At 36.1% G+C, this 27258-nt stretch overlaps 2 protein-coding genes across 3 annotated transcripts in view; one reads left to right on the top strand and one right to left on the bottom strand.

The window, feature by feature from the left end:
• GTF2E2 (general transcription factor IIE subunit 2) overlaps positions 1-27258 on the top strand; it is a 46269-nt gene that overhangs the window by 4927 nt on the left and 14084 nt on the right. For both annotated transcript variants that reach the window (XM_007425702.4, XM_025165089.2), the window contains exons 3-6: positions 14883-14974; positions 16363-16470; positions 18069-18251; positions 19838-19931. In XM_007425702.4, coding sequence (XP_007425764.1) covers positions 14883-14974; positions 16363-16470; positions 18069-18251; positions 19838-19931 — 477 coding nt within the window. The remainder of the gene's footprint in view (positions 1-14882; positions 14975-16362; positions 16471-18068; positions 18252-19837; positions 19932-27258) is intronic.
• Positions 3961-18073, bottom strand: SMIM18 (small integral membrane protein 18). Its single transcript, XM_025165090.2, has 5 exons — positions 17056-18073; positions 16390-16440; positions 10978-11106; positions 10519-10658; positions 3961-4538 (listed from the first exon to the last, which is right to left on the bottom strand). The coding sequence occupies exon 5, from the start codon at positions 4509-4511 to the stop codon at positions 4218-4220; it is 294 nt and encodes a 97-aa protein (XP_025020858.1). The 5' UTR covers positions 4512-4538; positions 10519-10658; positions 10978-11106; positions 16390-16440; positions 17056-18073; the 3' UTR covers positions 3961-4217.

The following is a 27258-nucleotide window of genomic DNA, read 5'->3' as shown; positions in this document are numbered from 1 at the left end:
CAAAAAATAATGAAAATGAAGTCACAAATGCATAAGAATGTTGAAAAATGGTAAGTCTACAAGTGTGGTAGGTCTGACTGAAGAAATGTTAAAATACAGATGTGGTTTGCTTACGAGTAGCTGTGGGACTTGTTCAATACCTGTGTGAAGACTGCATCTGTGCCTGATAGTTGAGGAATGTTGCTAATTGTTCCTCTAGACAGAAGGATAAGTAGCAAAAATAAGTGCTAAAATTATAGAATTCTGCTTGAAAGGGTCACAAGAGGTGACAGTTAACAAAATTTGGGAAGTACAGTGCAGTTTTATATTGAGCAGGGGTATCCAGGCCAAATTTTCGCTCTTTAGCAGGAATGTATGCATGTAAAACAGAAAGTATGATTGTTTATTTTGAAAATGCATGTGATAACATGAATAGATGTGAATAATGGAATATTTGGCATGAAAATAAGGCTGAATGCAACATAAGTAGTATATGATGAAAATAAAACAGGTTTGGAAAGCTTAGTGAGTGGTTCCATACTGAATAGAAAGTAAGACGTGGAGGCATGTTGTCCCATTGGTTTCTTAATATATTTATGGATAAATATATTAGAAATTGTTGAGTGTCCTTAGAGGAATATTAATTGGATATATGAACATTATTAATGTACTTTTGTAGCCAGATGATGCTGTGTTGTTAGCTGAAATCCTGAATACTTTACAACCAGCACTAAATTGTATGATGCAATGAGGTATATGGATTTTATACATACAGGGTGAAAAATTAAACCAAATTGATGAATTTGTGTACTTTGGTACAGTGTATACTAAAGATTAGAAAATGGATGGAGAAATTTTAACATGTGTAAATGATTGTAGAGAGGTACATTTATACATGTTAAAATTTCTGCATCCATTTTCTCATCTTTAGTATACATTCTATCAGTATACTCAAATGGGTAATATGTGCTCTATTGAAAAGAGTGAATGTTTGACAAAGTAAAAATGGCTGTTTACACAAGCATGCACCTGCCACTTTGTTATATGGAATTTGAGAGTTGGCTATGCTGAAGAAACTAAAGTAAGTTGAATTCATTGGACAGGAATTAATTAAGTGTATTTGTTCAAACATGAAGAAACATGAAAAAGTAGGATTAAGAATGAATGGGTGCTGATTAATATGGAATGAATACAGCACTGAATAACCAGTATGAAAGAAGCATGTTGAAGTGGTTTGGTCACAGAGAAAGAAATATGAAGAAAGAGTTGAATGAGTTGAGAGATAGCGGAAGATGAGAAAAGTTGTGTTGGATACAGTTGGTGAGATCCTCAAAAAGAGAGGTGCGAAGCTTAAAAAACAAAAGGCAATCTATGAACCAATGTGTCTATGTTGTGCAAACAACGATGTTTTACAAGAATAATGAAGTATGGAGAAATATAGTAAATTATGTTGATGTAAACTAGTTTTACCAATGTTTCTTTTTTTTTTTAATCCATTCCTTAAATTTCTTTGCTTTTTGTACTCTGTATAATGTTGCTTATCCTGAAAAGGAATAGCATAATGGGTTTGTAATCCATTTGCAGAATTATCAGTTTGCATTTTTTTTTGTTTCAAGCAGAGGTATGAAAGCAAAGTATGTAAGCAAGTGATCTTCCACCTTCCCTGCCCCCATGTCTAGTGTCCCTTGATACAGTAAATAACAGTTATGGTGTTGAAGAAAAAAGGTGTTTGAATTACCCCATAATGCAGAATATGTGGAGAATATATCTTTCTTGCAACCCTGTATCTGATCCATCCTAGGGTCTCTGTGGTTGTTTTAACTAAAAATAGAAATGTCTGGAAATTCAGTCCTGGATCTTCAGTGTGTGTGTGCGCGTGTGTGTAGAGAAAGAGAGAAAGAAACAATTGATAAGAGAAATGGAACAGGAATGCTATTTTTCTGTGTTTTCTGAATGTTTATGCAGTGCACCTATAGTACCAAAGTCACTCTGAATCCCCTTGTAATATTTCTTTGGTCTTGTATAATAATGTATTAAGTACTTACATACAGGTAGTCCTCGCTTACCAATGGTAATTGGGACCAGGAACTCCATCACTAAGCAATGCAGTTATAAGGTACAATGTCACATGACCATGCTGACTTACAACAGCAGTTCCGGCAGTTCCAGTTGCCGTCGTTAGACAAATCCCACACAGCTGGAGCATCCTGTGTTCATGTGATTGCCATTTGTGACCTCCTGTAGGCTTCCCCATTGGCTTTGCTTATTGGAAGCCAACAGTGAAGGTCGCAAATGGCAATCATGTGATTGTGGGACACACGACGTCATAGTAGCAAGGTACTTGCCAAGTACCCAAATTGCATTCATGTGACCATGGGGATGCTGTGATGGCCACAACTATGAGGACCTGTTGTAAGTACCCCTTGTTCAGTGCTGTCATAACTTTGAACAGTTGCTGAATGAGTGGACATTAAGCAAGGACTACCTGTATTTATAGGTTATGCATACTTATTTACTTAGTGGTCTTTCTAGCTTTACAATGAATGGTCAAGTAATTTGCACCTGATTACTTTATACTTTTAGTTTTGTTTTTTTTAAGTTCCTTTAACACTAACCTAGCTTTCTACTTCTGAGATATTTTCAGGCATGTGTGTTTCCTTTTTTTTCTGGGAGATGTTACGGATCTTGGGATTTCTGATGGAGCCTTTTGGAATTGATGTAGGAGCAGTGAGTCAAAAATCCTGCTAATTTTTGCAGTTGCACAAAGAAATCAAATAACTATTATATAATAAAAACAACCCTTAACATTCTGTCATTTCCTGTTGCATAAATGTGCTTTCTTTCTTTCCGCTTCCCTTTTTTAATTTTCAGACTAATCTTATTGTTCAGGGCTGATAAAATAAGCAATGTAAGAGCTAGACTTGATGGAGAGTAATGTAGCCAAGGAGTTATAATCCTGAACTGGTTTGAATGGACTTATTTGTGTTGACTGAGATTAGGAAAAGACTGCTGCCCCATTCTAATGATATGAAACCTTTATTATATTGGATAGGACAGATTTTGGCATGGAGGACTTGGTGTACAGGTAGTCTTCAATTTATGACCACATCACTAAGTGATGTGGTCCTTAAGTGAGTCATGCTGATTTTATGACTTTTTTTGCTGAGGTCGTTAACTGAATCTGGCTTCCCCCATTGACTTTGCTTGGGAAGGTTGCAAATGGTGATCACATGACCCTGGGATGCTGCAACTGTCATAAATACATGCTGGTTGTCAAGTGCCTGAATTTTGATCATGAGACTGTGGGGACACTGCCATGGTCATAAGTGCGAAGACCAGTCATAAGTCACTTTTTTCATCACCATTGTAGCTTTGAACGGTTGTTAAACAAATGGTTGTAAGTCAAGGACTACCTGTATAACTACTTGTTTTGATGGCAGTCCCATGTTTTTAATATTTCCTTTAAATCAAAATAAGGAAACAAGTTTGCTGTCGTGTTTGCTATGGTTTTTTATTAATGTATCGTATAAAATATTAAAAATGAAATGCTGAACTAGATAATGAAGCATAAACATTTCCTTTGGCCCTGTTTCTTAGGTGACTTATCAGTACTTGTGTAGTGCTGATGAGATCACTGTATGATTAACTACAGGGAATATAATTGCTAAGAAACTAGAGACTACCTAAGCACTGAGAAACAGTATTTTGATGTGCAACTAATAATAATCCATATCTTTTAAGTATGTAATATTTAACAGGTATGTAAAAGATTATTCTGAAACTTTTGTGCTGGCATAATCTCTTGTTTGGGGTAATGGAGTATCAAACTACTATTTTGATACATTAAAAATATAATCAAACTGATTTAATGGCAAATAATGATTTTTTTTACATTCTGTGGTAATATCTGTTAATTTATTTTTGGCTACATTCTAAATAAAGCAAAAAGAAATTAGTTGGATGAACAAAAATGTATTTAATTCATCAGTACTAGTCAACAGCAGTTTATTATAAAACAAAATAACCCTCCTTTTTCACACCACACAGTGACATATCCATTAGCAAGTGTTTTGTGACCTTTTCAGGTTTCTACCCATCAACCAAAAAAAGAAAAAAGGGAGTGCTAATAGTGATATTTAAGGCTAAACAGGATCCGAATTGCTTGGTCTTAAAATACAAGAGGCTTCAATATAATGTTGAACATCTGTTTGATTCTGGTGCTGAAGATCATTCCACCTCTACACCACTTCTGTTTCATGCTTTCTGAAGCTGTTCATCATAGATCTAACAGGATTGGGTTCATTTTCTAAGTCTTTCATGGTTTTGTTTTTAACGCAGCAGCAACAGTCAAGCAGCTCGTATAAAAAAGCTAGTACCACCAAACATATTACAGTAAATATAAATATGACCAGGATGATAAAACAGGCAGTGTTCCAATTGTCATGGAAAGGGTAAATTTTCTGCACTTGAAAGCCAAGATACTGGTAGAGGGATGTAGTTTCATTCCAGTGGCTAATGTTGAAAGTTGCCATGTTTGGAGACTCCTCTGATTTCTCTCTCTGCAACAAATTAAAATATATAAATAGTTACAGTTTCTTCCTCCTTAACCAACAAACTAAAACTGGAAAAGCTCATATTTTTAGTCGACTAATTGTCATGAATGCTTCTTTGTAAAACACAAGTAGGCAATTTACCCAGGGTCGATGGCCACAATTCCCTTCTCCAACAAGCTGGAGGTTTTCAGGTGACGTCACTAGAAAGATAATGACATTACTGGAAGGGGCAGGGTTGGGTTTTTTAGCCATATTTCAGGGATTTTTTTTTAGAGCTTTAAGGATGGAAATTAGAGTGGTTTACCTTCCTCTTCGTTTTGAGAGGGAAAAAGTTGTATTGGTGCCAAATTTTGGTGGTGCAGTCTTCCCAAAGAATAAACAAAATAGGATACAGCAATTAAAAAAGAAAAACAAAAGCCCAGTTTTTAAAAATGGGAGTGCTGAAAGGTCAGCAAGCCATTTCTTCACAGATCGTCATCAGTTTCCTGATTCCTTTAGCAAATAAGTTGGGAGTAATGCTGTTGCAGTAAATACCTAATAGAAAAACGTTTGCCTGAAGAACTAGATAATAAACAATCTCTGCTGCTGTTCTTTTTTTGCAGATGGTACCATAGTAAAATAAAATCTTCAAGATGCTGCCTGCATTCATTTTGGAATGTTTGACTAGTAAATTGACTGGCATGCTAGTCTTAGTTATTCTGAATAATCAGTTACAGTTCAGTTCTAGTTAACAGTGTGGTTATTTGTCTATACCTCATAGTACAATTATGTATAAGACTACACAAATTTATTGAGTTTATTGGAATTACTCCCAGTATACTACATGTATGCATGTATATGTGTGTGCATGTGTGTGTGTGTGTGTGTGTATACAGTATATTATACTACTGTATAGGACTGTACCTTCAAAAAGTTTTTTGAAGATGCATTTGAAGACTTTAGATGATGTAAATGGGGTTACCAATGCTGTAGTGTTGCAATTATTGATTTCTGATTTCATCTTTATTGTTGAAGCCAAAGTGTTTGGCAGTGATAAAGCTAAATGTTCACTATGCTGATTTTCTGAAAGTCTGCCAGTAACTGGACCATAAAGCTACGCTCTAAAGCTGCTATACTGAGAGGATGCTATGTTGCTGGGCTTGCAGAAACAAATGCCTTTCAATTCAGTGCTGGCAACATCATTATATCAGGAGGGACAGGCAAGTGGGAAGAGGACAGGGATGCTGTGGGTACCCACAAAGGTCACATAAAAGGCTGCTGGCCTGGGAGGATGCATATAAGTTGCTCACCTCAGCTTAAACTACAGTACTTAACTTTTTACAGACTCATTGCTAGAACAATAACAGCAGCATTAGATCAGTGTCACTCATATTGAATTACATCATTTTCCCCCTTTCTAGCTATTATTTAAATCAAAACTGTACTGTGCTTTCCTCAAAGAGGAATAGGAAAAGTAATATGGTAAAAAGTCTGTCTCTGAAACTGGGAAAGCAGAATTTAATTGGATCTGAAAATGGTTTTCTACTTGGTTCCTAGAAAAGTTCCTTCTTGTTTGTGGGAAACAATTTCCTTCTACAGCTATGAGTACAAATGAGACTGCAGAGCAGGGGAAAAAACTGGGTGGAAGAGACAAACCTTGTTCAAATCATATTATGGTTGAAGGCTATGTACAAACCTTTAATTTATTATAGCCAAAGGAAAGTATGTAAAAGAGTTCAATAAAGATGCTTTTTCTAACAGTATTTTAGTTTTCATATATAATTCTGATCCCAGACATCCAAATGATGCTGTGGACACCGAGCTTCCAAATTTCCTCTACCTAATAATGGTCAGAAAAAGAAGCAGAGGATATCTCACCAAGCATCACCTCTTTAGATACATATCAGCCACACCAATATAAGAAGGCAGGAGAGACTTTTAAGCAGTCCGTTTAAGTGCTTGAGGAATGTAGTATAACTCATTGTGAGGTCTTTATGAATTATATTAAAAGGATTCCAGACTGCAGTCTGGTTCAGTGCCCTATTGACCACACCCACCCTGCTATTTCATTTCTTTGTTTCCCAGGAGAAGCTTAGAGAAGTCATATCTCAGAAAAAACTGAAGAAGGAGCTGGCCACTCACAGTAGAGTGAAAAGCCATGTAGGATCATGGAATTGTTTCAAAGGAAAAAAGCTACCACCAGTTGATATTTGCCATTTCCAAGCAAGTTTAGATCTGAGTTGCAGACCATGGGAGTGTAGCCACTACATCTCAGGGATAGATTCAGTAAAGGGGTTCCAGCAAAATTTCCAGAAAGGAAAACACTTGTAATATAAGTAGATTCCTTCCCAACTTTTATTATTTCTAGTTACTAGGCAGAAGTTGTGACTTCCCAAGGGAAGAAAGTTCTAGAGCAGATCCCATTTCAGTTCTAGATCCTCTAGATTATTTTTGCAGTCTAGGACAACAATCCCCTTCATAGGGTAGTTCTAAAGTCTATGCAAACCTGAAAATAGGAAGGTGGGAGGAAAAAAGCAACCTATTGTGGAATTTCCTCCTAGGAAAGTCTTCCTGGTCTCAGCCACAGCTGTGCAACTCCTCCATTTGGGGCAGGAAAGTAAATAGCATATATACACTATATGACCATCTAAAGCTTTAGTAATCATGTCTGCCAACTGATACCATCTATTCCGCTCATTCTTTTCGCACATGTCAGTTAATTCCTTCAAAAAAGAATGCTAGAAAATTTCCAAAGCTTTGTTTTATGATCAAGTCAGTCTGCCAGGCAGTGATAAGTAAGGAACTCTGGCTATACCTGTGATGAAATCCTGTAGTGCTCTTCTTAGTTCACATATCAACAAATTGGGGACTGACAAGGCTGCATGTCAAAAGCTATCCTACATAGAGACTTTAGTGCTTCTGCCATAGGTTTGTTAAATTCTTAGGTATAGATTCATGCTCTACTAATGTAATATTTATCTGGGTCAAGTTAAATAGGAAATTGCAGGCGCTTTCAGTAATACAGCCTTATATCTGTAACAACAAGAAACTATATTCAGTGCGGTGGCAAGAAGAATCCTGTGGATGTCAATTCCAAAGTAATGGCTTTGTTCAGAAATTATTCTGAAGTCAGGTTGAATAGAAAAGTCAAATAGGACAGGGAAAAGTCATCACAATGCCACATTTCATACATAGATTTCTCTGGGAACTACATTTCTATATGGGACCAACAGAAGCTCTAAGCCAAAGACAGTTATTCACGTTATCTTGGGAAGAAGACTAACTCCACATGATTACTAATCTCTAGTCAAAGATAATTGGAAGAACACTTCTGGAGTAGAACCAAGAAGCAATGAGTTCTAGACCAATTTTACTTGTCAGGGACTCAAGAATTATTATATTCAATCCATGTGAAAATTAGTGAGCTACCATATCTGGACTGCAAAAACTGAGACAATCACTACATGGCAAAAAAGAAGTATAGAAAACTCAAACTGCTGCTATCTAGTCATCCAGATAAGGTAGCCCTAGTTCTTGAATTTATTTATTGTATTTAAGTTTGGGAATGAAGATAGGTTGTTTTTTCCTCCTTGCCCATCCACAAGTAACTGTCTTGATTTGGCACAGAATTCTGTGTGGGGGAAGAACAGAAATAGTCACTGAGTTCTCAGCAGACTGAACTTCTTTATGAATTTTCTCCATTTTTCTTCCTAAGAATCATCCAGATTCTAAATAGTGGGCGGAAATTGTCCTCATGGCTAAGTTGTCATGGTTGTCAAAGTTACTGAGTGAGCATTTATGTTTCCAGTTAAGCCACTCTAAAATATTCCCAGCTATTTTCTTTACACATTGACCTTACTTCAAAACTTGGAATCCAGCCAGTATGGACTAGTGCTTAAAGTGTTGGACTAGGAGCAGGGAGACACAGGTTCAAGTTCATCTTCAGTGATGGAAGCTCATTGGATGATTTTTAAAAGGAGGATATACATTATATTTTAAATTTTAAGTGGGGAATAAAGAGGGGGAAAAAGGCCCACAGGAAGTAGAATGTTTAGAAAAGCCCACAAGGTTATATTTGAACCACTCTAAAACAAGACATAAGAATTGTTATTCTAGATATACAGTATAGAATATATAAAATTTTATAAAGTTGCAGGACATGAGTAGCATATGCATTTACTTGTAACCCCCTAGTTGGTTCCATCCCTCTTTGGTGGCAGTAGTATGTACTGAAAGGCCATGTATTCCATTTAGCCATAAGAATTTGTAAATTTACTGCACAATTGACAGAACAGCTGCATATGTCGCAGATCTAGTTTGCATTTACTACTAGAGGCAACACTGATATGAGTCAAAATATTTAGAATATATTTAAAATAGGATTTGGATCAGGGAATATAGAAAGATATGAGTAAGCTAACGTAAAGTCTCCTTCAAGTTGATTTCCATGGCTGTGTTGTTTTCTTGGCAACAACTTTCTTCTTCAGGCATGTTTTGCCTAAGTTATTAGAGAAACTAGTCTGTCTCACGATACAGGGGAACAGTTAATATTGAAAGTTTTTCTGGGAAACAAATCCCTGAATATTGAAATTTAATTTGGGTTGAAAAGGTACAGTATACTAGTTTTTGATAGTGTATAATTGTTTGACTCAGATGGCAAAAATAATATACTGTTAGATGCAATATTAAGCTCTACAACTGTGCAAAAGTGAAAAGGCAACACATTTCAGAATTTTTAGAACACAGTATTTGGGGAGGAGGAAATTTAAAATTTCTGTCCTCAGAATAAACAGTCAGTTTTTCACAAGAGTGATTGTTATTTCTTTTTGTTTTAAATCTTACTTTTGATGAGACATGATAGAATTTCATACCAAAATTGGTATTCAGAGTTGCTTATGCTTATTTAACTATAAAAATAATTATTAAATTCACTAAATGGATTTCTGTCCCATACTAATTAGTTTCATAATATATATTTCTATATCCATGATGGCAGTTTTTGTACTGAGGGATTTAAAATTTTGAAACAAACCTTGTTCCATCAGAGTTATAAATTTAGTATATATCTTTACAACTGAATGCTAGCTAAACATATGTTTTGAAATAAAAGTTGTATTTATTTACTGCCTAGGTTATTATAACAATGAAATTTTACTTGGTTACATAAAGAAAAATAAAAGTATGCTATTTACAAAGTTCACTGGGTCATTTTAAATAATCCTCATTAGGAATCTTAGAACCAAGCTTTGAATAAAATCCAGAAACTTCTGGCAATTTGGTTGCAATCTTACATCTGTTCATTTGTGGGCAAGCCCCACTAAACTTGTGTCTTATATCTGAATACCTAATATTGCACTATTATCAGCTGATATAAAACAAATTACTTGTATATGTAATAACTTACACATATAAATTCCAGTAGATAATTCAGGTGGAATTGATTTTGGTGAAGATTATTTATTGCTTAAACTGATACAATCCCAACTGATTTCTTTGAAGCTGTGTTCATGTTAGCAAGTTACTGATTCATCTTATAAAATTGCAAGATGGGAACGCTATATGCAAAGATCAGTTTACTGGCTTGGTTAATAAGATTGGTTTTGCAGTTTAGTGATTGTTTAAATTTGGAGAAAAATTAAAATCTTCTAACACTTAAAAATACACAGTCCTATTTATTATATTTAACCTCCCAAAATTAAATTAATGATTAAGAAACACAGAACCTCAGAAAGATCTTGTTCACAATTGCTGGGTGTGTTAGTCTCTTTCTAAAATGGATGGTCATCAATTCTTCATGAATGCACAGATGGCAAGATTCTCTATTAGCACAAGACAAGCACCTCTGCATTTAACCACCATACTAACAAGCTTCAGAATCAAAAGCAACTGTAATTTAAAAATACATCAGTAAGGGGTCTTACCTGTTCTGATTTTCTGAGATGTATTTATTTTTTGCAAATAAGAAATAATTATAAGACAGTATTTTTTTTTTAAGATATAGACATACCTCTTTTCCGAAAAGATGCTGGAACAGTGCTGATCTGCTGTTTAATACAGCTTCTGGTACAGCTAAGATGGAGCTTTGCTACTATTGGCTGAAGCAGAATGCAGCTGACAGCTTCCTTTATGCTCATTTGCATCAGACCCCTGCCCAAGGAGGAAATCATTCATAAATCTGAAATATATACAATATCAAATCACATTCTACCTTCTTTCTTAACCTCCTTAAACACTTATTTAACAATGAAGTATATTTATAAACAATGTGCTCTTTTTTTCTTTTTCTTTTTTTCTTTTACTTTGTTTTGATATTTATTGTGTTAGTATCTTCAGGTTTCTTTTCTCTTCTAATAGCAGATTAAGCTGGTGTGAAACATTAATATGTACAGGCAAAATCTTAAAAGAGGAGAATTGCACACATGCATATGGGAATATACACATTCACACATTTTATACTTAAAGATACCTTTTGACTTCCCATTCTTCTTTGTCTCCCACTTTATAATATAAGGTATTGAAGTCTGTGAAATTGCAGCAGTAGTTTCTGAATTGGCTTCGTAAGATTTCCCATTTTCGATTGTCTTCTGGCCTATTTCTATAATTATAGTTTGTCATTTAATCAGATGATAGTTACAACAAATACAGTATGTTTAGACATTGTGTTCAGATTTGTTTATTTCTTTAACTTTGGACGCCACCCAGTCGCTTCTTGTGAGGTGGGTAACCATATAAATGTGATTTAATAAATATATAAATACATTTGTAAATTGCTTTTTAATAGCTCAGCATAGCTGGCAAAATGACAAGCAAAAAATATATATGCATAAATCATAATAAAATAAAATATTATAAAACAAGCCAGAAATGGAATAACCTCTGAAAAAAAGCATACATTCAGGTATACAAAGTCTATTTTTAGTTAATTATCTTGACCAAGCAAGTAAGCAAGTCTCTTATCAGTTTGTCAAACTTATGAAAGAAATTTCAAAATAACCTTATGAAATGAATTTCAGAGGATATTTTGCCTTGCTGCTTGAGTCTGGAATAAAGGTAAATTTTCCTTCAAATCAATCTCAATTCCTATATACTATATTACATAGACCTTATGAAATTAATTTGAGAGGTTATTTTGCCTTGCTGCTTGAGTCTGAAATAAAGGTAAATTTTCCTTCAAATCACGCTTAGTTCCTGCATACTATATTACATAGACATGTTATTTTCTTGTCAACAGTATGGAGGTGACGTACCATTACATTCTTCTAAGATTTTTTTTTTCAATTTCATTGTTTAGTTTACAATATGGCATTTCCTCATGATCTCCCATCCCAGTACCAACCAGGCCAACAAACCCTGTTTAATTTTTTCAAGATCCAGCTAGTCAATTAGGTACTGCCACTTACTATGATTCAACTGGGAATACATCATTTAACTGAAATTAAGAAAATGAAGCCAATATAAAATAAAACAAATACGAAGTTATGATCATTGCCATTTTCTTCCTGTTGTCCAACATTTTTTCCAGAAATAGTTTTTCATATAAAAACATTTAAAATCATAATCCAAAAAAAGTTTTTTAAAATGGTCACTGAATGTTCTTCCTATTTGTCTAGATACTATAGTAAAGCAAGTTCAGTGATTTGTATAGAACATAAGTGGACATTTGCTTTTCTTGGACAATGCTGATTACTTAGAATCCTTTCTATTTTCACTTGATTGGAGCTGTTTTAACCAAAAACTATTGGGAGAGTTTGAGTGTTTTCCTTTTTTTTAGGGAAGCTTTCAATACTTCAAAACACGACTTCCTTCTAGATCTTCTAGCCATGGTGGGGTGGCAAATACAGCTCTGCTATATTTCCAGTTCTTTTTCAGCCTAAGAAACCTGAAAGCATTATAGTTCGAGCTGCTTTCAGCTTAAATAACCTGGAACCATGATAGTGTGACCTGTACAAATCTGCCAGAAACCTCTTTTCCATTTTGTAGGTGTCTTCCACATCCCCTCATTTTCTTGAATTGCAGTGTGTGAGCTTGAGTGAGAGAGAGAGAGAGAGCTTTTTTGGGGGACTCCAAACATAGATGTTTTCCTGATTTTTTTCAATGTCACTTTCGTTAACTGCTTCCTGTATTTTTTTATGATTTACCAGTTATTTAAATTCTGCACTGTCCTGATAGCAGTTTCCTATCAGAAGAAAAATATACGTTACTGTAATTCAGAATAAATTGAGAAACTTCATATTTTCACACAAAGCTATTTTGTATTTCTGTAAAACTCTGTAAGTTTAAGTTTTTTCTTAAACTTAAAAAAAATCACCATTATTATTGAGACTTTCAGCTGTTTGCATATGAGTCAGATCTGTTGTGATTATTTTTAGTTAGGAGTATTTTTTGGCATGTTAATTTTGGTTAAAGTACATTAATACATTTTTTAAATAAATAGTTTTGCTGGTTTAAGTCCAGACCAAGGGATGTGTAGCAATATAGTGAACAATAACGGGACATTTATAAGTAGGTAGTCTTTTCAGAGTAACACATTCAATTTGTTCACTTGAAGATTTACTCCTTTGAAAGTGAATTGTGCTTTAAGAAGTCCTGATTTCTCCAGTGTTTTTAGGATTCAATAAAGTTCTAATAAATATATAGTACTGTGCAAAAGTTTTAGGCAGGTGTGAAAAAATGCTATAAAGTAAGAATGCTTTCAAAAATATATATTATAATTGTTTATGTTTATCAATTACAAAATGCAAAGTGAGTGAACAGAATAAAAACCCAAATCAAATCAATGATATTTGGTGTGACCACCCTTTGCCTTCAAAACAGCTTCAGTTCTTCTAGGTACACTTGCACACAGTTTTTGAAGGAATTCAGCAGGTAGGTTGTTCCAAACATCTTGGAGAACTAACTACAGATCTCTTGTGGATGTAGGCTGCCTCAAATCCTTCTGTCTCTTCATGTAAACCCAGACAGACTCGATGATGTTGAAATCAGGGCTCTGTGGGGGCCAAACCATCACTTTCAGGACCCCTTGTTCTTCTTTACACTGAAGATAGTTCCTAATGCTATTGGCTGTATATTTAGGGTGGTTGTCCTGCTGCACAATAAATTTGGGGCCAATCACACGCCTCCCTGATGGTATGGCATGATGGATAAGTATCTGCCTATATTTCTCAGCATTGAGGACGCCACTGATCCCGACCAAATCTCCAACTCCATTTGCAGAAATGCAGCCCCACACCTGCAAGGAACCTCCAGCATGCTTCACTGTTGCCTGCGGACATTACTGTACCACTCTCCAGCCCTCAGTGAACAAACTGCCTCCTGCTACAGCCAAATCTTTCAAATTTTGACTCATCAATCCAGAGCACCTGCTGCCATTTTTCTGCACCCCAGTTCCTATGTTTTCATGCATAGTTGAGTCACTTAGCCTTGTTTCCACGTTGGAGGTATGGCTTTTTGGCCACAATTCTTCCATGAAGACCACTTCTGGCCAGATTTCTCTGGACAGTAGATGGGTATACTTGGGTCCCACTGGTTTTCCAGCAGTTCTGTGCTGATGGCACTGCTGGACATCTTCTGATGTCAAAGGGAAATAAGCATGATGTGTCTTCCATCTGCTGCATTAAGTTTCCTTGGCCGACCACTGCATTTACGATCCTCAACGTTGCCCATTTCTTTGTGCTTCTTCAAAAAAGCTTGAACAGCACATCTTGAAACCCCAGTCTGCTTTGAAATTTTTGCATGGAAGAGACCTTGCTGATGCAGCATAACTACCTTGTATCTTATTGCTGTGCTCAGTCTTGGCATGGACAGTGAAACTGTCTTCCACAACCTCACCTTAGTAGCAGAGTTTGGCTGTTCCTCACCCAGTTTTAAACCTCCTACACAGCTGTTTCTGTTTCAGTTAATGACTGTGTTTCAACCTACATATGAAATTGATGACCATTAGCACCTGCTTGGTATAATTGGTTAACCATACACCTGACTCTAATCTTACAAGATCCCTGACTTTGTGCAAGTGTACAAAGTGTGCAAGTGTAAGAATTGATGCTGGTTTGAAGGCAAAGGGTAGTCACACCAAATATTGATTTGATTTAGATTTTTCTTCTGTTCACTCACTTTGCATTTTGTAAATTGATAAACAATTACAATATATATTTTTGAAAGCATTCTTATTTTACAGCATTTTTTCACACCTGCCTAAAACTTTTGCACAGTACTGTATAACAAAATGGTGAATTTCCCTTTTTTTTTTTCATGGAATAGCCCATTAAAGTATTACTAGTCAGTGTTTTCATGGGTTTGGTAACAAAAGGATATATTTCATATGCCTGTCCTACAAAATGAAAATCTCTCTTTATATTTTTTTTCCCTTTACAGACCACAGCAATGGATCTTTTAATCTGAAAGCTCTTTCTGGAGGCTCTGGCTACAAGTTTGGAGTTCTTGCAAAGATAGTAAACTATATGAAGGTACAGTCATTTTGTTACCATGTTTACTACATGCACCTTTTATGGTTACCTTATTTCATCAACAATATTTAAATATTGTGTCATGACACAAAAAATAGAAAGGGGCAAAAAATAGTTCAGGCCTGCGTTTGCTAGTTGGGACAGTATGTTGTTCTCCCAGCTGAACTATTGTTGGATCAAACCAGTGAACACTGAGATTGGGATTTAATATTTTTTTTCTTAAAATGGAGTACATTTAATATTTATGATTAAGAAAGTGGTTCATTTAGCTTGGTCTAAAACGCTGACAGTTTCCCAGTTAAAACTATGGTTAAGTCTGTCCATGTGTTGTGAGATTAAGGAGTTTTCATCATGTCTTCTGATTGCTAGTTGGTGGTCGTGGATGCGCTCTGCCAGTCTTCTGACTGTCCTACGTAGTGTTTGTTACAGTCCTTACACTGTATGTTGTAGATGACTCCTGTTTTTTCTTCTTGGGCTACTGGGTCTTTTGGTTTACTTAAGATATTTTGGAGTGATTTTGTTGGTTTGTGTGCTACAGAGATGCCATGTGGTTATGATAGTCTGTTGGTAGTTTCTGAGACATTTCTGATGTATGGCAGTGTGATCCTTTTCATAGCTTGTGTAAGTTGTGTTGTAGTAGGTTGAGTGGTCAGGCACTTTTTGATAAAATTACACGGATATCCATTTTGTTGGAAGATGTTGTATAGTTTTTCTTTTTCCTTTTTCTGCTGTTCTGGGTTGCTGCAATGCATTTGTGCTCGCTTGAATAATGTTCTTACACAGCTCCTCTTGTGGGAGGTTGGGTTGTTACTTTGGTAATGGAGTACTTGATTGGTGTGGGTTGTCTTCCGATAAACTTGGGTTTCTAATTTGCTGTTGTTTCCTCTGCTGATGAGGATATCCAGGAAGGGTAGCGTGTTGTTGTTTTCTTCCCCTCTGGTGAATTTTATTCCTTTGAAGGTGTTGTTAATGGTTTCATGTGTCTTCTCTAGTTGTTTCTTTTTTATTAGAACAAATGTGTCATCTACATACTGGATTCATACTTTAGGTTGTATGTGGGGAAGTGCTATAGCTTCTAGGAGCTGCATTACAATCTCTGTTATGAGTCCTGACTCTGGTGATCCCATGGGTCTAATATAACATTGCTGTAATACTGTTGTAATATATTTATGATACATTGGTATTGTTGGTGGTCCACATCATACTCATATCTATGTTAATATTGAAAAATCAACATAGAGTAAGAAGAGAACAGTAAACTATTGAAATTGAAACTGTATAATAAGCAAAATAATATTGCATATATTTTGTCAGCTTCAGCACATAGTTTATCCTTAACATGATAGTTTTGAAAGATAATAAGGTCACAATTATTATTTTTTGTCTAGACACGACATCAACGTGGAGACACCCACCCATTAACTCTAGAAGAAATATTAGATGAAACACAGCATCTAGATATTGGACTGAAGCAGAAACAGTGGTTAATGAGTGAGGTAATAAAAGCAGCTGTTCAGGATGCCAGTTTAAATAAATATGATGATCAAATAATAAATAATACTTTAAATAATAATTTAATAAGAAACTGTTATCAACTCTCATGCCCCAAACTGTCAGTGAAGGCAGATGTATCAAATATAAGTTTATTGCCTTCTGGTTATACAATTTCTGTATTTTATTTAACAATAAAGATTAATTTGCCCTAGAAGTTTGTTTTCTAAGTATATATAATGTAAATGAATTGTGTGAAGAAAATATGTAAAAAATTTGTCAGGGAATAGAAACTTTGTAATCTTTAATTTGTGTGGTATTATATCTTAATTAGTTTTAATGTTGAAATTGTATAAACAAATAGCAGTGAAGATCACTATATATATATATATACTTTGTGTATTCTCAGATATTTTCTATGATTATGATATTTTCCAAATGTCTAATAGTTATTTTACCCTTTCTTGAATTAAAATTTAGTATTTTACTTTTACACATGCTAAAAATAAAGGATAGGATTTACAACGTTTAAATACTATTTAAGTTAAATTAATAGATTTAACAATTGAAAGTAAAATATGAAAACAGACCTGTTTTAAGACTATCATGATGAAGAATGTTCCTGAAATGTATGCTGATAGCACAAAGAGAATGTTATTGAAGTTTCTGTACCCAGCATTTTTTCTGTAATTTTGAACTAATGTAAGGAAGAAACAAGAGTAATGTTAACACTGTATTTTTGGTTATATATTTCTTATTTTTTGGGACATACAGACTCATCTGATCCTCAGCTAATATTCCACAATTGTTATGTTGAGATACATAGATGCACAGCAGATAACTTGCCTTGGATAATTTTTCTGCTTCTACATGATTAAAAAGTGTAAATACTAGGACAGTAACTCATGCAGAGACAAAACAGGCAACTTCTTTTGGAGTCAGATAATTTCTGCTACCTCTGCACTGAGAGTGATTGACTAATTCAGTCATTCATGAGACACAGATACAGCAAAACATGCTACAGGTAGTCCTCTACTTATGACCACAGGTGGGACTAGAATGTTCGTCGCTAAGCAGTGTGGTTGTTAAATGAGTCATGCCCAATTTTACAATCTTTTTTGCCATGGGCATTAGGCAAATCCAGCTTCCCCCATTGACTTTGCTTGTCAGAAGTCCCCTGGGAAGGTTATAAATGACAATCACATGACCCCAGGATGCTGCAACCAACATAAATACATGCTGGTTGCCAAGTGCCTGAATTTTGACCATGTGACTGCAGGGACACTGCAACTGTCGTAACTGTGAGGACTGACTGTAAGTCACTTTTTCAGCACTGTCGTACCTTTGAACGGATGTTAAATGAATGGTCATAAGTCGAGGACTACCTGTATTCTAAGGAGACTGATCAGAGGTGATTCATATAGACATGCCCCAGGCAGATCCTTTTTTTTGGTTGTTAATTTCTCAAACTTGTGCAGTATGTAAATACTGTGATAAATAGAAGCACACAGTTTAATAATTATTATTTCACAAAGTACATATATAGAAAATGGCATGGCATTTCCTATCAGCTGAGTTCTTTTTTGTTTTGATTTGATCATAGGCCCTTGTCAACAATCCTAAAATAGAAGTTATAGATGGGAAATACGCTTTCAAGCCTAAGTATAACTTAAAAGATAAAAAGGCCCTGCTGAGGCTTTTGGATAAGCATGATCAGCGAGGATTAGGAGGAATACTTTTGGAAGATATTGAGGAAGGGCTACCTAATGCACAAAAAGCAATTAAGGTAAGCAATACTTATAACTTCATCTTCCAAGTTTGTTAACTGTTTACAAGGCATTTGGATTAGCAAAAACTATAATGCAGAGCAACTTTGGGCATATGCTCTATGCAAGGTTCTATTTTCTGACAGGTGATGTTCAGAACTTGCCTCCATAACTTTCCTTCCCTCCTTTAATGGTTAGTTCAGCTGTCCTGAATTAGGTGCAGAGGCAGTTTAAGGGAAGAAAATTGGAAGCAATTGATGTGTACTAGTGTTACTTTTCTTTTTTAAAATCCTGGTATCAAATTCGCAGGTCTCTTCTTGAACAATTTGGCAGCTTCCGAGTCTGAAAAAAATAGGTCTCTGTATCCCTTTGAACTGCAGCTATTGCCATTATCTTATTTGTTTTAGCAAATCAGTTATGCTATGCTGGGCTATGTATATCTTGTCAGAAATAACCCCTAATGAATTCAGTGAAATTTATGCCCAAGTATAGTGGCTCAGCTTAAATGTACCAGATTTGCAAATGGAAAACTGATGCTGACAGTACAGACTCTACAGTTGAGAAGTTCCCCCTTGTGGCTGAGAAAGAGTTTGAATTCTGGCTTTTCATGTCTAACATGCATTATTTTTGATTAAAGCCAAAAGCTTAAGATAACATGTTCTTTCCTTCACAAAATGACACTTAGGTATTGAATTGCAACAACAGGCACAGTATTTTTGTACATATTTGCTCACTTTAAGCTATTTGGTATTGTGAAAGCACTGACCAATTTACATAATTCTAAACAAGTTACACAAAAAGTTAATGAGGATAAATTATTTTTCTTAATTTTTAAAAAATATTTCTAAAATAGTTGTTCCCCCATGGCACAGTTTCTCAAAGCCATTTGAAGCTATTATGCATGCTCAAAGGATAACTAGCAAGGCAGCCAAATTACTCTTTCCTTATCCAATATAGGAAGAGAATGATTAGCTCCTTCTGGACCCAGTCTTTGTTAATAGTTTTGATATCTGTTATCTATTCTTCTAGAAATAATGGCAACGCTATATTACATAATAAGCTTTTGAAAACCTAAAGCAAGCAATAAGTCACTTTAACAATTACTTTTTCTTAAGTTGCTAATCTGTGGTTTAGTGATTATAGGGTTGTGGAGAGACAACAATTGCGAGGATTCTGACACCCAGGTTCTAACCCATCCTCAGCCATAGAACTAGATTGGATAGCCCTGGTCTTTACTCTCTTTCAGACCAATCTTCCCCATAGAGAGAAAAAAAATAAGAAGTATAATGTATACCATACCCTGAGCAGGATAGAAATCTAATAAATAAACAAAAATAAATGTTGAAACATAATGGAGAAAATTATGAATACATGTCCAGTATTTTCATCCAATCTGTCATAAAATGGTTGCAAATGATACAGATTTGTTACTTGTATAAAAGGAGCAAATCAACTGTAGGCTTCCACCTCAGTCTGGTTCTAAAATGGGCTCTGGATGCTGAACATTTTTCATACATATATTTGCAGTTTCACCTGTAGAAAATCTCAACATTCTGGAAATCACAATTGACATACACTTACGTTTCTGTATTTATATTTGAGGCAGGCTTTAGGAGACCAAATCATCTTTGTTACCCGTCCTGATAAGAAGAAAATTCTTTTCTACAATGATAAGAGCTGTCAATTTACAGTGGATGAAGGTTGGTTTTCTCACTGAAATTATAACTTTGCATTTATGTCATAAATATATGTGCTAAATCTGCTAATTTAATTGTTTCAAATGCCTGAAATATTATTTGTTTGTGTCTCAGTTCATTTAACATTTAATAACTTGAGTCTGAGGGGGACGCGGTGGTGCAGCGGCTTAATGACGCTGAAAGTTGCTGGCCAGAAATGGTCGACGCTTCAGCGGTTCGAGTCCAGCCTTCGCGTTAAACAGGGTGAGCTCCTGTTTCCTCCCCAGTTCCTGTCAACCCAACAGTTCGAAAACTTACGTGAGTAGATAAATGGGGACTCTCACTCCGGTGGGAGGAAAAATGCTGGCGGCGCCTTGCAAAAAAGGAGTTGGGAGCAGTTGCCGGTAAGCGCGAAAAACCGCGCACGCCCGAAAAGGGCACGAAGCAACGGAAACCCCGCCTCCTGCGCTCGCCAGCTGGGCTCTGCCCTAGGAAGGAGGCTCTGGCAAACCACTTCCGAAAACAGTTGCCTTGAAAACTGCAAGGACTCGTCCAAGCAGTCACTGCAGGGTCAGCAATGACTGAGCGCAGACAAAACAAAAACAAAAAAAACTTGAGTCTGAATATGCTATCAGAGTGGTATATGCAGAGAGCTTTTCTTAAGCTCTCTGAGTAGAGAGATATGATGTTATGTCATCCTCCCATATGCAGTGTTTTACATCAGTGTTCTTGATGAGCTAGGTTCTGATGTCTGAATACTCTCTGTATTCACAAAGAAATCACTAACTGTCAAAGTCAAAGTGACAGATCTTTGACAGATTTTTTTATTTGATTTTCTAAAATTTCCAGTTCTTCAGCTAGGAATTATAATTTATTTCCTTTCCTTTGAGAGAAACTTAGATTTCTCCTAAATTCTGTAAACAAGTGTTCTGAATTTAGGTTAGATGATTTATTTTCTTCCTTTGATTTCCCAAAACATCAATGAGTTTAACTTCTCTGCTAAGTTCCTCTATATCTGAGGTATCAAGATTTATAGTTCAGGAAGGGAAATATTCAGTCTCTTTTGTTACTGGCAGAAAATAACTAGCAAAAAAAGACAGAAAGACAATATCAGGTCAATAATGAGTAGAATTTCTAAAATACCCAAAACTCTTTAGGGAAAAATAAGAAAACAAAGCTACTGAATCAACCGCATTATAATTCAGCAGCATGAAATATTGAATGAGTTGAAGACAACAGAACAGGAGATGTGTAGGTATACATAGATACATGTAAAGTATACAAAAATAATACGTGAATAGGTAATTTTTCTTGGCTCACCGAGTAGTCATTTTTAAACGTCCCAGGGAGAGAGAAAGGGATACCTGTAAATATGACTGGATAAATTAAATAAGTTAATGTAAACTCGAATTGGTCGTAAGGATGTTAACAGTATCCTATAGAATATAACCTATAGAATAAAAATAGAAAAGAAAGGGCAGGAATCTAAAATAGCCCAATGAGGATTAAGCATGTTCAGCAAGAACAGACTGATAACTTGTAGTATAGGGAATGTTCTGTTGCAGTGAGAAGGAATGAAAACAGGTTCTAAACAGAAGTAGCTGGAATTTTGAACAGAAAAACACAGCCAGTGAATGCTTGGGAGGGGAAAGAAGGAAAATTATAGGGACAAAAAATGAAACAGAATGACTGACTCCTGAACAGAAGCTATTTACATTATAGCATTTTGTCGTAATGCCCCATTTGATTGTGTACAAATTTATAGTGCTGTTTGCTTATTTGTTTGTTTGCTTTCTTGCTTATTATCTTACTTTTCCTGTCAAAAAATCAGTATATGGGACCACATCATTTTATCCTCAAACCCATGATAGATTGGACTTGAGAAAAAGTAACTGGCTCAAATTCACATACTCCACAATTGAGTGGAAACACCGAAGACTTGCTTTTTCCCTCAGGCATTGGGTCAGGAAGTTAGATGAGCCATTTTGGGTGGTAGTAGTGCTATTTATGTAACTATACGAGCTGCCCAATCATGATTTTTTTCATTTTTATTGTTGATTTTGTTGTTTTAACTGGTTGCTAGCTGCCCATGGTAAGTGGGAGGTCATTCAAATTGAATTAATAAATAATAAAATAATAAACTTGCAGATTAATTTGAAACTGCTATCAAATGAATATTACAGTGGAAGGTAGGAAGGTCCTTAAATTGATCTCTAGATGGCAGTGTAATCTCACAGATTCTGTGTGTTGCCTGATTACTTATTTGATTTTTAGCATTTACATTTTGTATTTAATTGTTTTTATTTACTTAGTTATTACATTTGCATAGCTACTTATGAAAATACATGATCTAGTTTATTTTTATTTTAAATAGTCAACAGTGTCATTCCTGAATTAAAATATTTCACTAATTTTTCATTTGGCACCATTATAACTGATATCAAATTAATCAAGTATAAAGTGAGTGATGTGTATGGGGGCAAACATGCCTGATTTTATACATACACACTGGTAAGTCGGAGCTCATGATGACTAGACAGGAAAGGGATCCTGAAGATGAGGTAGATGCAGTTGCATGGGAAAATTTAAATTCCCTTAGTTAAATTCTGTTGATGAATCCCTAAGAGAACAGGAGCTGACACAAATTCTGCATGGTACAGAATTAAGCACAACATCCTTTTGCAAATTTTAACACATGCTTAGGGATTCACAAAAAATTTGACTGAGGTGCCCAAACTTTTGCATGCAGTTGTAAGTGTGTAGCAGTTCTAAGAAAAGGTGAATCCCATGTAATGGATTATTAAGAAAAGCATGAAGATTAAAACTGCCTTTATATAAATCTGCAGTGCAAATATGCTTGGAAAGTATGGTTGGTCAGAAAAGGATATCTAAGGGAAGGTTAGAGAAAAAAATACAGTGTTTGGAACTCTTTACCTTACAAAAATGGTGACAGGGAGAGTTGTACATAGTGTGGATATAACAGCAGGACTGAACCCCTGGGGTAAGAGATTTGAGATCTCAGACTTCATTTCCCAGAAATTCTCTGTGATTATAAACACTACTTTCTGGCTTGGTATTAGTGCTGTCACCACTTGTCTTCCTGGGAATTACTTTACCTGATACCCTCCCCACTGGCCCCAGCATGTGAGGCAGATAAGGATTCCACAGCCTATTTAGTGTCTGGCAAAGAGAAGGAAAACTCAAAACAGTATTAAAGGAATTTCACATAAAAAGCCATCAAGGAGACTTTTTTATTTGGGACAGATGCAAGATGTGAAGGATCTGCAGCTCAGAGTCCAATATGTAATAAATATAAAATAGCTATGGTTGCACTGATATAATGAACTTCAGAGACAATAGTTTTCAAAGGTGAATAAAGATATTAACTAATATATAAATCAAAGATCTTACTGCAGATTCTTGGCTAAAACATTCACCTGTCCCCTGGAGACAAACAGAGTTTCTCAGAGTTTGCTTCCATAGAACTCACCAGATTCCTTTAATCAGGGGCTCAAGAACATTTTTTTCTGTAGTTCCTTTTCCTGGCAGGGAACATCGTTCTCTCTTATTTCCATAGAGATTTGCTTCCAGTCTTTTTAAAGATAAGGCTTCTCTCACCTCAATAGGGAAGAGTTGGTGTGTGTGAGAGCCTCTTCCTGCCTATGTGAGCAGGAGAATGTAACATTTGGAAAGATTCCACTCAGGAATTTTGTTACATTCCCTATCTGGGCAGTAATTTATAGTCTGGAGCACTGTCAATGCAGGCTGATTTCACAACAGTGGGAGAAGTGAGTGTAATTTTTCTTCCTCTCCAGTAATGGTGGAATCCAGGATCACTGAAAGAATGATACTCCAAGATTCACAACAAACAAAATGTGATATTTCTTCACTAAGTGTAGAATTAAATTGAAGTTTGTTCCAGAATATGTAATCATGCTACTAACTTGGTATTTTACTTCTAATAGTAACAGCAAGGGTGTTCAATATGATTACCATGTGAGATTACAGATAGTCCTTACATAAGGTCCATTCATTCAAGTGACTGTTCAAATTTATGACAGCACTGAATGAGGGGTCTTACAACTGGTCCTCAAAGTTGCAGCCATCACAGCGTCCCCAAAGTCACATGATCTTGATTTGGACACTTGGCAACTGGCTCACAATTACCAAAGTTGCAGCGTCCTACAGTCACATGGTCACCATTTGTGACCTTCCCTGCCGGCTTCCCAAGCAAAGAATGAGGAAGCCAGTAGGAGGTTGCAAGTTGCTCCCACTCCCATTGCTTTTTCTCCCAAGGAGCCCCTGGGTGGCATGGGGATATCATATTCTATAGCACCCGGCCACCCACCCACATTTATTTATTTATTTATTTATTTATTTATTTATTTTTATTTAATTTGTCCCCACCCATCTCCCCACAATGGGGGACTCTGGGCGGCTTACAACACACTAAAAAACATAAATACCATTAAAAGTTATAAAACCAAACATTAGAAAAATAAACAACTAAAAAATCCAAGAGGCCGCTGGGGGCACAGCATACCACTAAGGGGCCAGCCAACCCCACTTCTGATATCCTCCCTCCCTGCCCCAGGCCAGATGGCATATGTACTCCATAGTGCCCATACTCTGTAGCAACCGCCCCCAGCACCTGCCCCCAGCCTGTACTCTGTAGCGCCCACCTGCAGTACCCCTCCCGCCCTCTTATAGCTCTTGCCTACCTGTAGGTGTTGCCGCCAGCCTGCTTGCCTGGGACACGTTTTAGCAGCGTTAGCAAGCACTTCTCGATTCATGCCTCTTCCCACATTGTGGTCACTTGAGTCCTCACTTAATGACCTGTTCAGTCCTCACTTAATGATGGCAACCGGGACTTGTGGGATTGCCATCGCTAAGTGATGTGGTCATGTGACATTGCGCTTTATGATTGCATTGCTTAGTGATGGAAATTCCGGTCCCAATTGCTGTCATAACCCCAGAATTTCCTGTATCCTTGTCCCTTTCCTGCCCGTTGGTGATGTCTCTGGTGATCTCAGCAGAAAGAAAGTCTATGTGCTTAGTGCTGTATGTGCATGAGTTGTCTCTGCAGAAAGTTGTGCTGAGTGCATAATTGCTTGTAAGAACTGATATCATTTGAGTGTGGGTGATAGCAAGGCTTAACTGTAAATTCCAGTTTTTGGGAAAGACAAGCAGGATAATGCTATTACTCTCATATCTCTTTCTTATATTTCTGCAAAATATCCTCCCCTTTGCCTCCCAATAGTTATTCTTCTATATTTCATTTCACTTCACTTCACTTCACTTTTTAGATTTGTTTCCTAGCACAATCAAATGACTCTCTTCATCCCTTCTCACGCCAGCTGTAACATCTCCCTTTTTTCTTCCTTTGCACATGAAGGTTATTGGTATGACAGATGGAACATTTCTCAGAAATTTTTCTATATGGATTACGTTTTATCCCCAAACCATAGGTTCAGAAAAGGAAAAGGAGGGATTTATTTGCTACAATAATTGTTGAGGAATTTTGGTTGGTTTAGTAAGTAATTGGGTTTTATTACATGGGTGACTATCCAAAGGAACTCTCAATTGGGCTCATAACTAAGTTCCCTGACTCTTTATATAGTAGTTTTTCAAGCCAGTTCTAGCTACAAAATGAGCCCAAGAGAAGCACTACACTTCTAGAATGTCAAAAAACCAGAATATACCTCATGTAATATTACTCTCTTGGTATTCATTTCCTCTTGCCTGCCAAAAGAGAAAAGGAAAATCTTACCTTGTGAATTTCTCTTTTTGTACACCTGGTGGCATTCTTTCCATATCAATCAGTGCATGTCTTACAATAAGTGCTGGAAAATCCTCTCAGATATGCCCAGAATAGATAACTGTGTTAAGAGAGGCACTCAAATAATCTTTTTTTGGACCATTGTGCATATTGGGAAATTTGAGAACAAGTTATAGATGCTGTCAAAAAATGGCTGTAATGGAATAGGGATTACCTGTTCACAAAATGGCTCTTAAATGGCAAATTGGGGAGATTAAAAGAGAAATAATTTTCGTAAAAACAAGACTGAGGTATGATCTGATTTCCAAAGTACAAAATGCTTTTTTGAACCTTTTTTCTGTTCTAGCAGATGAAGCTCAAAAACAAGTAAATTTACCAGGAAGCTGAGTGCAAAGCTGAAGAGAGGCCTGTACCCCAAATGCTATGTCACATATGTTCCCACAAAGCACAACAAAATACCAATGCATATATTCAGTTAATAGCACATGTCACTAATAAAGTTGGGCAAAACCTTTATCACATGCAAAACATGCACTGCATCAAAACAACAACAAAGATAACACACATTTAAAACAACGGGAATGCACAGCATATCAAAAGACCACTCTTGTTTCTCACAACTACTTCATTGCCCCCAAGACAGTGCCTATCATCAGATCACCCCATATCCCTCCCTAGCTGAACAAACATTGGACTGTAACTACCAGTTATTTTTAAATTCTAAGAGTGGTTCTGTGGGGTTGGAGCATCATTTCATTCTTTGTCTTTATTTCTTTACCTTAAGTAACAGTACTTAGAAAAGCTTAGAAGTAGATAAGGAATCACTGGTGAGAAAAAATTAGATCAAATTCTTCATTCTGATGCAGCTTCAACAACCCACAGAATCTCCCTAAATGACTGATTAACTACCATTGCTTCTCCTGTGCAATGTGCAATGGGTGGGGGGCTGTGGGGGGAGCCTTCCGCTAATCTCATATACAGCTTTTCTATTAATATGTTTTTAATCTTGTTTGCACAAAAACTGATAATGCTGGCATATAGGGGGTGCTTAAAAGTAGGAAGGTGAGCATTCATATAAGCAAGAGGAAGGGGACTTGAGTGTATCCCTTTTTTTCTTTTTGGGAAAAAATATGAGGGAAACCCTTTTTCAGCAATTCACAAATGAGTAACTGAATAAAATACATGTTTCTTTCTTTCTTAGCTAATTTAAGGAAATGGGATTATAAGCCTGGCCACTGTAAAGGGTCATTTGGTGGCTTGCTCTTTTACTTAATTTTACAGTCTCCTTTTCCTGAAAACAAGAGGGACTCAGATAATCCAGAGCTTCTCCAGTGTTACTTATGATGCTACAGGTGTAAATCAGTTAACCAGTAAAAGAAAGTCTACTTCTCTGCTCCCTCCTCGAAGTAGCTACTCACCATCAGGCCAGGTAGCAGACCTGTCCATTTATTTCATAACTGGGCTACTTCCTATTATGTACATTTTTCTCTCTAGTAAAAATTCATTTAAAGCACATCGTAAAATATCCTCTCATGGTGTTTTTGTTGTTTTTAATTTAACAATTAAAGAACT

Source organism: Python bivittatus, unplaced genomic scaffold (assembly GCF_059951505.1).
Source record: "Python bivittatus isolate LINGU-HERP-01145 unplaced genomic scaffold, Pbiv_v1 ctg000520_np1212, whole genome shotgun sequence".
In the NCBI taxonomy this organism is placed as follows: domain Eukaryota; kingdom Metazoa; phylum Chordata; class Lepidosauria; order Squamata; family Pythonidae; genus Python; species Python bivittatus.
The sequence above is the reverse complement of the archived record's forward strand: the minus strand, read 5'-3'. Positions and strand labels throughout refer to the sequence as shown.